We start from the raw sequence: 12370 nt of genomic DNA, 5'->3' as shown, positions 1-12370 counted from the left end.
CTTTATGAGTTTCTTTCGTTGCATAATGATACCAGCACAGTTCATAACAAGGTGTTATCGAGTGACTAAGTCCTTGTAATGATGCGGCGCTAATAGGATTTGAGCGCTCTCCTTCCTGTCTCGGTGGAAGAGTTCGCCGGAATAACGAGGAGGGCGGAGCTTAACTGCGACAGTGCTAATGGTTTAATCTCACTGTGGTGATGTAATGAACACGGCGCCCCATACAGCCGTGATTTATGTGGGCTTCTGCAATAAACAAAATTGTTTTTATAGGCCAGTAAACATTACAAACATTCATCTCCACGTTCATCTTTTAGTGAATTACATGTAGATATGATGCAAGCATTGTTGCATTTGTCCCAGTTTCATGGTTATGTGTCTGTTTCACCAGTGTGGCTGCAGATTACTATAGGCAGACATGGGCAAACTTCAGAGCAAGTTTCGTAAGAGGTCTGAGCTCTACAGGTAAGCCAGAACAGTGATGTGTTTGTTTCACTATTTGGACTAAATCTCACAACTTTTATAGGTATAAAAACAAGTTTGAATGCTCATTGTTTTTCAAAATGGCTACAACTCCATCATTTCTCAACGTAAGATGATCCCAATTTAAAACAGCCATGAAAGGCAGCAGGCAATATCAGTTCCTTTAAGGCTTGCTAGGTCTTTAATTATTCTTTGCTTCTAGTGAGTTGAGACTTGCTTAGATTTGTTAACCCATTTAAAAACCGAGCTGTGACCTAAAAGGCTCCAACGCATGAAATGTGTTTTCAGAACTTATACTTCCGAAGCCCAGTCCTGAATACAGTGGAAAATCATTTTTAGATTAGGTTTAAAGGTCAGGGGAAGGCTACAGAAATGAATGGAAATCAATGCAATGCCCGAAAAAGGATAGACATATAAACATGTGTGTGTGTGAAATGTCAAATTTTATTGGTGAGAAGACTTGTACTCAAAGCAACAATTACTTTGTTTGACATATAACAGTATTTTGTGTTCTGGCCCAGATTTACATAAAGTCTAAAAAAAAAAAATGACGACAACAAAGCTGTATGAAAGATGTTGGCTTGCAGCTTCCAGACTAAATGGTAAATGGACTGTACTTATATAGCACCTTTCTATCTGATCAAGATACTCAAAGCACTTTACACTACAGTCTGTGCCTCATTTACCCATTCATACAGCACTCTACTAGATCTCTACAAAGTTAATTGAACAAATCATTCTAAAGAGACTAATCAGAGCTTTATCACATTCATACACCAATGGGACACACATTGGAGGAAATGAGGGGTTCAGTGTCTTGCTCAGGGACACTTCGGCATGTGACTGCTGGTGGATTCGAACCCCCAACTCTTGCATTGGAGGACGACTGCTCTAACCACTCAGCCACAGCCGCCCTCAGACTAGCTTCTGAGATTAACAGAACTTTGAACTGAATTATTTTGTAATGATCTGCTTCTTGTGGGATTTTATTCATCTTATTCTTAAAATATACAAATGCAGCTTATGAATGAAGACAATCGATGAATGTTTCGGAGAAACTATTTCAAAATTTAAATCATTTATTTCCAGCTAAAATCAAAACATGTAAAATAAGACAGCGATTTGATTTAGAATTTGAAATGATTTGTCCCGTTTGGCTGTTTTGTGCAGAGCGTCTCAGGGTGAGAAGGCTGATAGTCCTTTGGACAGCCAGGTGCTACAGTATGAACCTGCCCATCAGGGCTCCATCAACACTGTGACCAACCTCAGCCCAGATCTGTGTGTTTCTGGTGGGAGTGACCAGGTAAATATTCATGAATATTAAGTAATTGATTCATAAATCCAAAATTAACCCACGTTAATGAATATTATTTATCCCACCATTCTTGTCTGATCGTTTCAAAAAGTTTGCAAGTCACAAGTTAAATTGTGTACAGCGTTTTGGAAACAGTCGAAGCTCACAGGTTAGCATCTTGTATCGTCCACCCTGTAGGCTGTAGTGGTGTATGATTGGAAACAAGGCCAGATGTGTCAGTCCTTCCTGGGTCACAACAGAGAGGTTACCAAGGTAAAGTCAATACTGTGTGCACTGATAAAGGCGTTACACATTTCTCGCTGGTCTTTCCTCCCCTGAAGCCTGCCTCTGTTTATCCACCAGGTGATTTGTTATCCTGGCAGCACATGGATCTTCAGTGCCTCTCGGGACAAGTCCGTTCTGATGTGGGACCTGAACCAGGGAGATGAACCCATTCAGGAGTTTTGCGGACATGAATTGGTGGTCAATGGACTAGCTATCAGCCCTGGTGCGCACACTAAAACACTCTCTCACAAAGAGTCTACTCAGCGATTAGTAAATATTTAACTTGTTTTTTCTGGTAGTTGTTTTTTCATCTGTATTTTTTTTTTTTTAGCTTTGTAAGACTCAAAGAGCTACAAACATATACTTTTATATCTGTGCATGTAGCATCATATTTATCCCTGTCTGTAGCGCTGCATTACAAAAAAAAAACATTTATTTATAGCTACACATCATTTTAATTCTTTGTACTGTGGCTTAGATGTTGGATTTTGGATAAAAGCACTTTAAAACATAACATGGCCATTTTTGCCTTCTGCAGTGCTCAAAATCAAATTTACACTTAGTTAAATAACCTCCTTACAGCCACTCTGTGCAATAATAAACCAAGATATTAGGTGCAGATGGTTTTCATCACGGCTATAGATCTACTGTAACTTGAGATGTGATTTTACAAAAATAATATGTCCAAACTGATCATCTCATGCAAGTAAATATAAATAACAATAAGTAGTGATTAATATTTGCTCCCAGTGTAGCTTAATGGTTATTATTTCGGCATTTTTCCACTTACAAACAAATAACATGCTATTTGGAACTGATTTATAGGTGTTGGACTAAATGTGATGTCTTTCATGAAGATAATCTGTTACAGAATAATAAAATGAGGCAAATGTTTCATAGTTTTTAAAATATTGGTTTATAGATGGGAGAAAGCTTTGCACCGGCTCCCGTGATAACTGGATGTGCCTGTGGGATATAGAATCTGCAAAATGTGAACAGAGACACAACGTCTCTAGAAACCTGGTGAGAGAAATCAGTTCATGCTATTAAATCCAGCTTGTCCATTTTGTGTTTGAATTGGTTTGAATTGTTCACTTGTGTGTTTGTGACTCAGGTGACTCATGTTTGTTGGGTGCCAGCCAGTTCCTCTATAGTCCAAACCTCAGAGGACAAAACCATAAGGTACAGAAAGTCAGTTCTTACTGCTGATATCGATGTTCGATATTAATATTTCCACGTAGTAAAACGATGCATTTAGTTTAGTTTTTGACTTTACTGGAAAATTAGTAATTGCCATAAGCATCTTAAGGTTGTGGTGCTGTTACAAACAAAATGCAATGTGGTCCTAGTTAGGCAAGTTGCTGGAAAAGAGGAGGCAGCAGCAGTAAACTGCAGATTCTTCGTCATCTGACAGAAAAGGATTTTAGTTAACAGTCTGAGTGTAATCAGTCAAAGAAGGGAAGTCTGAGATTGTCATCATTGTATGTTTCCCGTACAATGGTGAAATTAGTTCTATGCTTTTAACCCATGACACCTGGGATACACGCAGGTGGAGCAGTGGGCAGGTGCCCGGGGAGCAATTGGGGATTGGGTGTCTTGCTCAGAGACAACACGACATGTGGGAATGGCTGGGAGTCAGCTGCCCTGCCTCTACCCTATGGGTGGCTGTGGCTGAGTGGTTAGAGCAGTCGTCCTCCAATGCGAGAGCTGGGGGTTCAAATCCACCAGCAGTCACATGTCGAAGTGTCCCTGGGCAAGACACTGAACCCCTCATAGCCTCTGATGTGTGTCCCATCAGTGTATGAATGTGATCTAAAAAGCACTGATTAGTCTCATTAGAATGATTTGTTCAATTAGCTTTGTAGAGATCTAGTGAGGACACAGATTGTAGTGTAAAGCACTTTGAGTATCTTGAAATAAGATAGAAAGGCACTATATAAGTACAGTCCATTTACCCCATCTTGGCCTCATATGCTTTAACTAAAAGGATGAGTTCAAGTCTCATTTGACTGGCTTGTGTGAACTGGAAGCCAAAGTGCTTCACCTACTTTTTACTCTGCAGAAGTTTCTTTTTCCCACCAAGACTCGTGAACTAGACTTCCACTATTTTGACTGCATATAGACAGGAAAATAACTTGAACATCAACCTATTGAAATGTGTTACTGCTGTTTTTTTTTAAAAAGGCCAAATAAACTTCATCTACCCTGTAATCAATCAGAAAACTAGAAAAAACAAGTTTTAAGTCTTGGGACAGGACCTGAACACACAGTATTTCTTTTAAGTAAAAAGATGGATCATAATCTACTAATGAGAATCATACATCTTGTATTCAAACACAAGGTGTATGGAATGTATGGCAATATAAAGAACTCTCATAGCTATCATCTAAGCAAACAATAATCACCTTTTTTGATATAAAAATGGGTGCATTCACTAGATTGTATTGGGTTGGTCTTCTCGCCGTAAATAAATCGCAATGGTTCCCAACCCTGGTCCTTGAGGAACACCGTCCTGCATGTTTTAGTTGTTTCTCTGCTCCATCACACCTGATTCAGTGGTTTAATTACTTCCTTAAGTTTGGCAGAAGCCTGTTAATCAACCTTTCATTCAAATTAGATGTGTTGGAGCACAGGAACAACTAAAACAAGCAGTGTGGTGTTCCTCAAGGACCAGGGTTGGGAACCATTTAGTTAAAGTATTAACTTTAAAACTTTATCTGCACAATGACGGCTCTGTTCAACCTGGTATCTGATGGAAAAAAAAAAGCCATCAATGCAACGTGAAGATAATTTACTGCATTATGTTACTAAGAATAATATACTGTATGTGTGTTACTGTGTGCAGGGTGTGGGACAGTCGTACGTGGCAGGTGACCAATACATTTCCGGCGAAGCAGTACATCCAGACCCACTGTGACGTTTCTCCAAATGGTAACTACTTGGTGTCCAGCAGCAACGGCTTCGGAGGCCAGGGCAGTGAAGCCACGGTGAGACCACGGGAGGTGTTTGTGTGTTTTAGATAGACGGTGGACGATACGTGACCAATGTGACGAAGCGTTGTCCACCGTTTGTGCGGACGATCCTGAAGCATTTGACACCGTTACCACTGTTCTGAGTAGCGATGTTTCTGTGTCGTCAGCTGTGGGACCTGCGCCTACCTGGCTGTAAAGTTGTGGAGTACAGAGGTCATGTTCAGACCACAGCCTGCTCTATGTTTCTGCCCACGGCTCCTGGTGCCACAGCCCAGGTAGCAACGTCCTCTCATGACAGCTCGGTGAAAATCTGGGATCAGAACACAGCAGGTAACACCACCAAGTCACGGATAAAACAAACGCGCCCTCAGAGATATTTGTCGCCTGAACGTGAGAATGGAGCGATGCTGTTTTTGTTGGTGTTTGGTTCTTAGTACTGTCAGCAAAACATCTTATGACTCTCTATGAATGGTTACAACGCCACGATTTTTCTACATAAAATGATTTTCTCTAAAACTCTGGCATAAAACGTGCCATTTGATGTGTGGTGATTATTTTTCATACATATTTTTTCTCTAACTTGTCTTCTGTAATCATTTCAGTCTGTTTAGGGACGCTGTCTTTAGACGGTGCTGGGCCACTGGTTTCTCTGGCTCCCAGTGATTCCACCAATTTGCTGTGTGCCAGCTTCAGCTCTGGTCTTCATCACATCCGACTGGACCAGGGTTCCCACCCGGCTCAGGGTTCTGGTGCCGCTTCAGGAGACCTGGACATTAGAGTTGTGGCGCGTTTTTGACGACGCTGAAGATGAACCTGGTGAGTTGTGAAAGTGACCTGCGTTGTTGGCTCTTTGACTTTGCCAAACAGAGGAATGTCAGAAGAGTTGTGGCAGCAACCGGAGCATGATGTGAGGACGACGCACCTTTTTGTCCAGAAGACACCAATCGATGCCTCTCATCTGGACTAAGTTACTTTGGGTAAAAATAAAACCGAGCTGGATTGACATGTCCCATTAAAGAGCAAGGTTTATTATGGAAAGATTCAAATCAGAAAATGGACCTGGATGATTTAAGTGTTTGGACCTTTAACTCACACCCTGTGACTCTGGAGCTTTTGAAGCTCTTGTTGCTCTGAAGCTGCTGTGTTGCCTGTTAAGTGATCCAGTTTTATTTTTAGACCTAAAACTGGGATTTATTATAAACTTATCATTGTGAACCAAACCCACAGCTTTTTGCTTTGTGCTGTAAAGCTTTTGTCAAACGTCTGTGTGAATACAGGGTCACATGAAGCATTTAGAAGACGTTTAGTATTTGATAGTAGCTGACAACAGGCGACTTGGCGATCATGAAGTGGGAGGACAAGCTCTGCTTTAACTGTTACTGCCACAAAATGAAACAGAACCTTTGTAACACTACTTGGACTTTAATGTCCTGATTCACTCGGTGTCCATTAGCTAATCAATATTGTGTTATTTAATTGAAGGAACAGGAATACACGCAGCAAATTTAAACTCTGGTACCAAAACGGAGCTTAATTATCTTTCTCAGGTGTAAGAATATTAAATTCAGTGTTTTGTATAAGTTAAACTGGTGTTTTTTTTCTTCCTCTTTTACAAGTTATGAAATTAGCAAATCAAAAATACTGCATATACTTATCATTTTGATTGAGGCTCTTGAATGTCTCATCATCAGGCTGCATTGTTTTTATTCTGTTTTGAAGCAGCTTGTTTTTGAATCCGTCTAATCCAAGATGTTTCATGTTGACAGATGTTGCATGTTTGTTAAAATGAATATGGAAAGGCAAAATTAGGTGTGAAAGTCACTGCAGCTGCTTACTTTATGACAAATGATTGTCAGAAATCCACTGTAGTTTATGAAGATACTGAAAATGGACAAGAGTTGAAAGACTTAAAGAGTAACTTTAATGTTTCATGTCATCCCAGTCAGCTTAAACTAAATGAAGCAACAAACCACAGCAGGAAGACGAGTGTTTGATACCTGCCAGTAAAGCAAAATATTGTAGAACGCTTCAGAAATAACCTCATTAATGCAGTTTTTCGGAGAATATAGGTTGATTGTAACCTTATATTCCTGATTTTGAATGATCTATTTTATGGACTCTCACTCGTGTTTTCATTTTTAATTTACTTTAATTTAGATTAGGAAAATACACACTAATTTACTTTTCATTTGTAATAGAAAAATGTATTATAGCAGAGATGTAGACTGACTTTCTGCACTTTTGTATATTTTTAAGAAAACGATCAGTGTTCAGCATAAAGTTTGTTACATTTACATGTTTCTGTATACATTAGCTATATGTTGTACAACTGGACACAACTAATTAATTTCCTTTTTGGGTTTTGTAAAAAAAAGAAGAAAAGGCTTCTATCCAATAAATAAAAGGGCTTTTAGACATCACTTGAGATTTGTCAGAGCCACTAAAGCTAAATAATGCAGATGAATGTTTTTATTGGTTGTGGTCATTAAGGTGACAACCAGATGTTTCACTGAAAATATTACAAATGTCTTTGGTCCAAACTGGGTGCTAAATATACCAACTTGTGTTCATACATTAAAAAAAATGTCTGAACAGGAAAAATTCTCCCCAAAACCATGAATACATCAGAAAAACGAAACGTTGTTATACAGCTGCGTTTATTCAAATCTGGACCTGAACTCCCCAAAAGCAGGTCTTTAAAAACACTCAAACACAACGGAGACAACAGCAGGTAGAACAACTCGACTCTCGCCACGTCACTCGGGCACAGAAACATTGAAATACGTTTGCAAAAAGTCCCATGGGTGAAATGAGTAAACGATAAAGAAGGTTCACATAATTGCCTTAAAGAAACAAAACTACATTATTGGCACCACTTGTAAAAAAAATAAATCAGGCTAGTTGTAAAAAGAGGCAGGATACAGTAAATGATCATTTCATACACTGAACAAACATCTGCTTGTAGCTTTAAATCCAAATGATTGACCGGTGTTAAAGTATATATAATGATCATAATAAAAACATTCTAATCTTTATAACTTTCAGAGAATGCCTTTTATAATTCAAATTTTCTTCCAACTGAACAGTTTTTTTCAGAGTCCGACACACAAAACTTCACAAACATCATCTCAGATCCCAAACCAGCAGCTGTACAGTACGACATGTTTATTGGACTCAACACTGGATATTATATTGCAACGTTTCACGGTGATCTGCATAACCCATTCCTTCGACAATACAACTACTAGTCACTTTGATAAAACACACACACGTGCAGCCCATCGTCTTGAAACAGAGAAACTAGCTACAGAAGGATCTGTACGTTCACACATCAGGACAAGACTCTTTCTTGAGTCAGCTGCTCTCGTTTCAGAAAAAAAAGAAGCAATTCTATAGAAAATATTTGAAACACATCCTGGATTTCAGACAGAGCGCTGGAGTGAGTGGTAATTGTGTCTTTTTGCAGACACTTCAGTAATTAGTGCAAATGAAATCAGTACAGGCAAAAAAAAAAAAAAAAAAAACCCTTAAAATCCGAGAAATTGCCATCTAATTTGTTACAAGACAATAAAAATATAAGTTTTCCCTAAAGGCAGTCAACAAAATCCTCATAAATGTAAAGGCATGAAAGAAGCATTCAACAAAATCTCATGCCACTTCAGATAGAAGTGAAACCAGGAATGTTTTGGTAAAACAAGACAAATCTGCTGCACAACACAAGCTCACCTCAGATATGTAGAGCTGACTGACAACTAATACCAGGAGCCGTTTCAAAAAGGCAGAATAAAGTGAAATGGACTAATTCAGTTATTACAATTAACTGGGAAAATAATTTATGTACGTCACACTGGTTGTTTCAGAGGACAATAAATACCGATTCATCCTTTATGATGAACTGTAAGAGACATGTGATCAACATCCCTAACACGCATCTTTCACTCTGTCAAGTTAAAAACACCTAGTGGAGGATGTATGCAACAGGTTCATAAACTTAATAAAACAGTGCATTATATGTATTAAAAGCATAAATCACAATATTTTTCAGTTAAAGGAATGAAAGAAGAGAATGCCTTCAGTGTTTTAATCATGATAGACTGTTGTAAATGGACCATCTTCGTATCTGAAGAAACCTCAGCTTACCAAAATAAAACGTTCAAAGCAGTAGTTCAAATCTTCACAGTAATTCCACAGTAGTGAAATAATAAATGAGAAGTTGGTCCGGATGTAAGGCGTGAGATCACACTTTACCTGCAGCACGACTAAAAACAACAAAACACCTGAACTGCGGAGACACAGGCATGAGTTCGCGACGTGATGGCCGAGTCCCTGAGATATTTCTGTCCGTTTGTGTCGTTTCCGAGTCTCAACGGTGACGTTTAAAAACAGCACCTTTTCAAGCTCGACCCCCCCCCCACAGAAAACCACTCGCACATCTGGAGCCACACACTTTCTCACACGACTATGGATGTGTGACTGAGCGAAAGAAACCTCTTTAACCCGTTGACACATTTTTACTGAATCAATTAACGTTACTGCGGACAATTATCCACCACCTTTAAAGTTGGACAGAGTAGTTATAACAACGTACCAGTTTCAGCCACTTACCCACTTTTAGGAGTTTAAAAAAAAGAAAGAAGAGGATCTGAGTTGCTTTTATGAAAAAGACCTTCACAGATTATCTGAGAGGATAAAACCACCACGCATAAAACACGCTTTTTTAATTAGAATAAGATTTGTTGGTGCTTCAGCCAATGGGAAAGAAAGATATCAATCTTCTGTTGTTTCTGACATTTTGTGCAGGAAACAGTATTGTTTTAACCCCCCCCCCCCCAAAAAAAACAAAAAAACAAAAAACAAAAAAAAAACAACCTCATCCTTCCAGCTGTGAGTCTACTGCTCCCCGGGGCGCTCCAGGCTGTCTATGACGCGGCTCAGCCTGATGTTGAGCAGCCGGACCTGAGTGTCCAGGTGGTCGATTTTCTCTTCCAGCGAACCAGCCCCGCCCCCCCGACGCCAGTACGCTCCCACGGGCCCCGTCATGAAGTACACCGCCATGATGAAGCACAGCGGCAGCACCGCGCGCTCGGGGTCGCCCTCGAACTTCTGCAGGATGTAGAGGCAGGACAGGGCAAAGAGAGCGACCCTGACGAGCCAAAAGAAGCGGCCAAACACAGCGTGCAGCAGATAAAAGAAGCCCCCCAGGAACATGGATAGGAACCAGTAGGCCAACAGGACAGCGGCGACGAGGAGCAGGGCGCGAGCCGGGGAGTTGGTGAGAGACGCGAGGCTGAAGTAGTGGCTGAGGTTTGAAGCTGCACGAAGAACAAAAGATGCAACAATAAACAAAACAAAAACACAAGAAGCAGTTATGATTATATGTTTGAATACGTTATGAAAAGTATTTAAAGGCTTACAATCAATGCCCATCACATCGAGCAGATCTGACCAGATCTTCCAGATGGCGTCTATAAAAGAGTCCACTCCATGGACGAATCGCTCCGTTGCTTTGGAGAAGAACTAAAAAAAAAAACCGTGTCATTATAAACCACCCAACCAACAAAGAATGACAGAGAAGATGTGACATCCTAGTCAGAGTGATGTTTAGCTGCTCTCGTGCACGACCCATCTGCTCTGGGACGTTATTGTCGTTTCCATCACATGTGGTGCATGAGGTGGAACTTGACTTTGGTCACTGCATCATCTTCCATCCTGCTGAAAAGTAGCTACGTAAGCCGTGAAAACCACGAAGTAATAAGAAGAAAACAAGCAAAAACTTCACACGTTTCAGTTTGTCAAAACAAGACTAATGTTCATCTTTCATCATGTTTCATCATGAAGCTTCACATTGTTTCTCTGAAAAGTACCAACCATCAATTAATCAATAATTATAATGTTGGGCTTTTCGTATCTCAGAATCTAAATCAACCAAATCTTCTAGAAACCAGTTCTGATTCTTGTTCAGACTCATTTAAGTGTTTATACAAGTACTTTTATTTTTAAACATGACAGATTAGGTTAATAAATGACACTCTTTACTGAGTGAAAGAAGTCTTTCTAAAAACTATTTTTTGCTAACTTGAACTTGACTCAACCTTTCTTACAATGAAAATCTGTAACTCTTGTGATGCTAGCAGCTGATTAATAATTAAAAAAAAAAATCACAGTACTTTCATTAAAAGCCAAAAAGCCTCTGGTTTTATTCCACAACTTCTAATGGACAATTAGCATCCCGTCCTGTACTACTGGTTGTCTTTACAGTTCACACTTTTCAAGTTCTACCTACTGGTACAGAGAAATTAAGTATGGTACTTTGCTTGGCTACTTTTACAAATAAGCTGACCATATTATAAATGGTAAATGGACTGTACTTATATAGCACCTTTCTATCTTAGCGAGATACTCAAAGCACTTTACACTATCTGTGCCTCATTTTCCCGTTCATCCAGCACTCTACTAGATCTACAAAGCGAATTGAACAAATCATTCTAAAGAGACGGGCAGCACGGTGGCGCAACTGGTAGAGCTGCTGCCTCTCAGCGAGCAGGTCCTTGGTTCAAACCCCGGTCCAGGGGCCTTTCTGGGTGGAGTTTGCATGTTCTCTCCGTGCATGCGTGGGTTTTCTCCGGGTACTCCGGTTTCCTCCCCCAGACCAAAAACATGCATGTTAGGCTGATTGGTAACTCTAAATTGTCCCTAGGTGTGAGTGAGAGAGTGAATTGTTGTTTGTCTCGTTTGTCTCTATGTGTCCCTGTGATGGACTTGCGACCCGTCCAGGGTGTACCCCGCCCCTCGCACAGTGATTGCTGGACATGGGCACCAGCGACCCCGGTGACCCAAAATGGAATAAGCGGATAAAGAAAATGGATGGATGGATGGATGGATGGATTCTAAAGAGACTAATCAGAGCTTTAACACATTCATACACTGAGGCAACAAGGGGTTCAGTGTCTTGCCCAGGGACACTTCGACATGTGACTGCTGGTGGATTCGAACCCCCAACTCTCGCATTGGAGGACGACTGCTCTAACCACTCAGCCACAGCCGCCCACACAGGAAGTATCTGCAGCCTGAGAGATCCTGGAGTTTTATTTACAATAAAACATTTTGAGAATGTAAATGATATTTTAAAGGATGAGAATGTAAATGATGATATTTTAAATGTTGATAATGTAAATGATGATATTTTAAAGGATGAGAATGTAAATGATATTTTAAACGTTGATAATGTAAATGATGATATTTTAAAGGATGAGAATGTAAATGATGATATTTTAAATGTTGATAATGTAAATGATGATATTTTAAAGGATGAGAATGTAAATGATGATATTTTAAA

The 12370-nt window shown here is 39.8% G+C and overlaps 2 protein-coding genes across 2 annotated transcripts in view; one reads left to right on the top strand and one right to left on the bottom strand.

The window, feature by feature from the left end:
• The first annotated feature begins 418 nt into the window (after nucleotides 1–418).
• Nucleotides 419–6127, top strand: wdr31 (WD repeat domain 31). Its single transcript, XM_037680370.1, has 9 exons — nucleotides 419–465; nucleotides 1654–1786; nucleotides 1976–2050; nucleotides 2141–2285; nucleotides 2985–3085; nucleotides 3177–3244; nucleotides 4908–5049; nucleotides 5202–5364; nucleotides 5637–6127. The coding sequence occupies exons 1-9, from the start codon at nucleotides 419–421 to the stop codon at nucleotides 5828–5830; spliced, it is 1068 nt and encodes a 355-aa protein (XP_037536298.1). The 3' UTR covers nucleotides 5831–6127.
• Nucleotides 6128–9342: 3215 nt separating this feature from the next.
• Nucleotides 9343–12370, bottom strand: part of LOC119413328 (bri3 binding protein) — a 4186-nt gene continuing 1158 nt past the window's right edge. Inside the window, exons 2-3 of the mRNA XM_037680369.1 lie at nucleotides 10449–10551; nucleotides 9343–10346 (exon numbers count right to left, since the gene is read on the bottom strand). Coding sequence (XP_037536297.1) covers nucleotides 9925–10346; nucleotides 10449–10551 — 525 coding nt within the window. The 3' untranslated portion in view covers nucleotides 9343–9924. The remainder of the gene's footprint in view (nucleotides 10347–10448; nucleotides 10552–12370) is intronic.

The sequence above is a fragment of the Nematolebias whitei genome, chromosome 8 (assembly GCF_014905685.2).
Source record: "Nematolebias whitei isolate Nwh7 chromosome 8, NemWhi1, whole genome shotgun sequence".
In the NCBI taxonomy this organism is placed as follows: Eukaryota; Metazoa; Chordata; class Actinopteri; order Cyprinodontiformes; family Rivulidae; genus Nematolebias; species Nematolebias whitei.
Note: the sequence above shows the minus strand (reverse complement) of the source record. Positions and strands in the feature narration are given on the sequence as shown.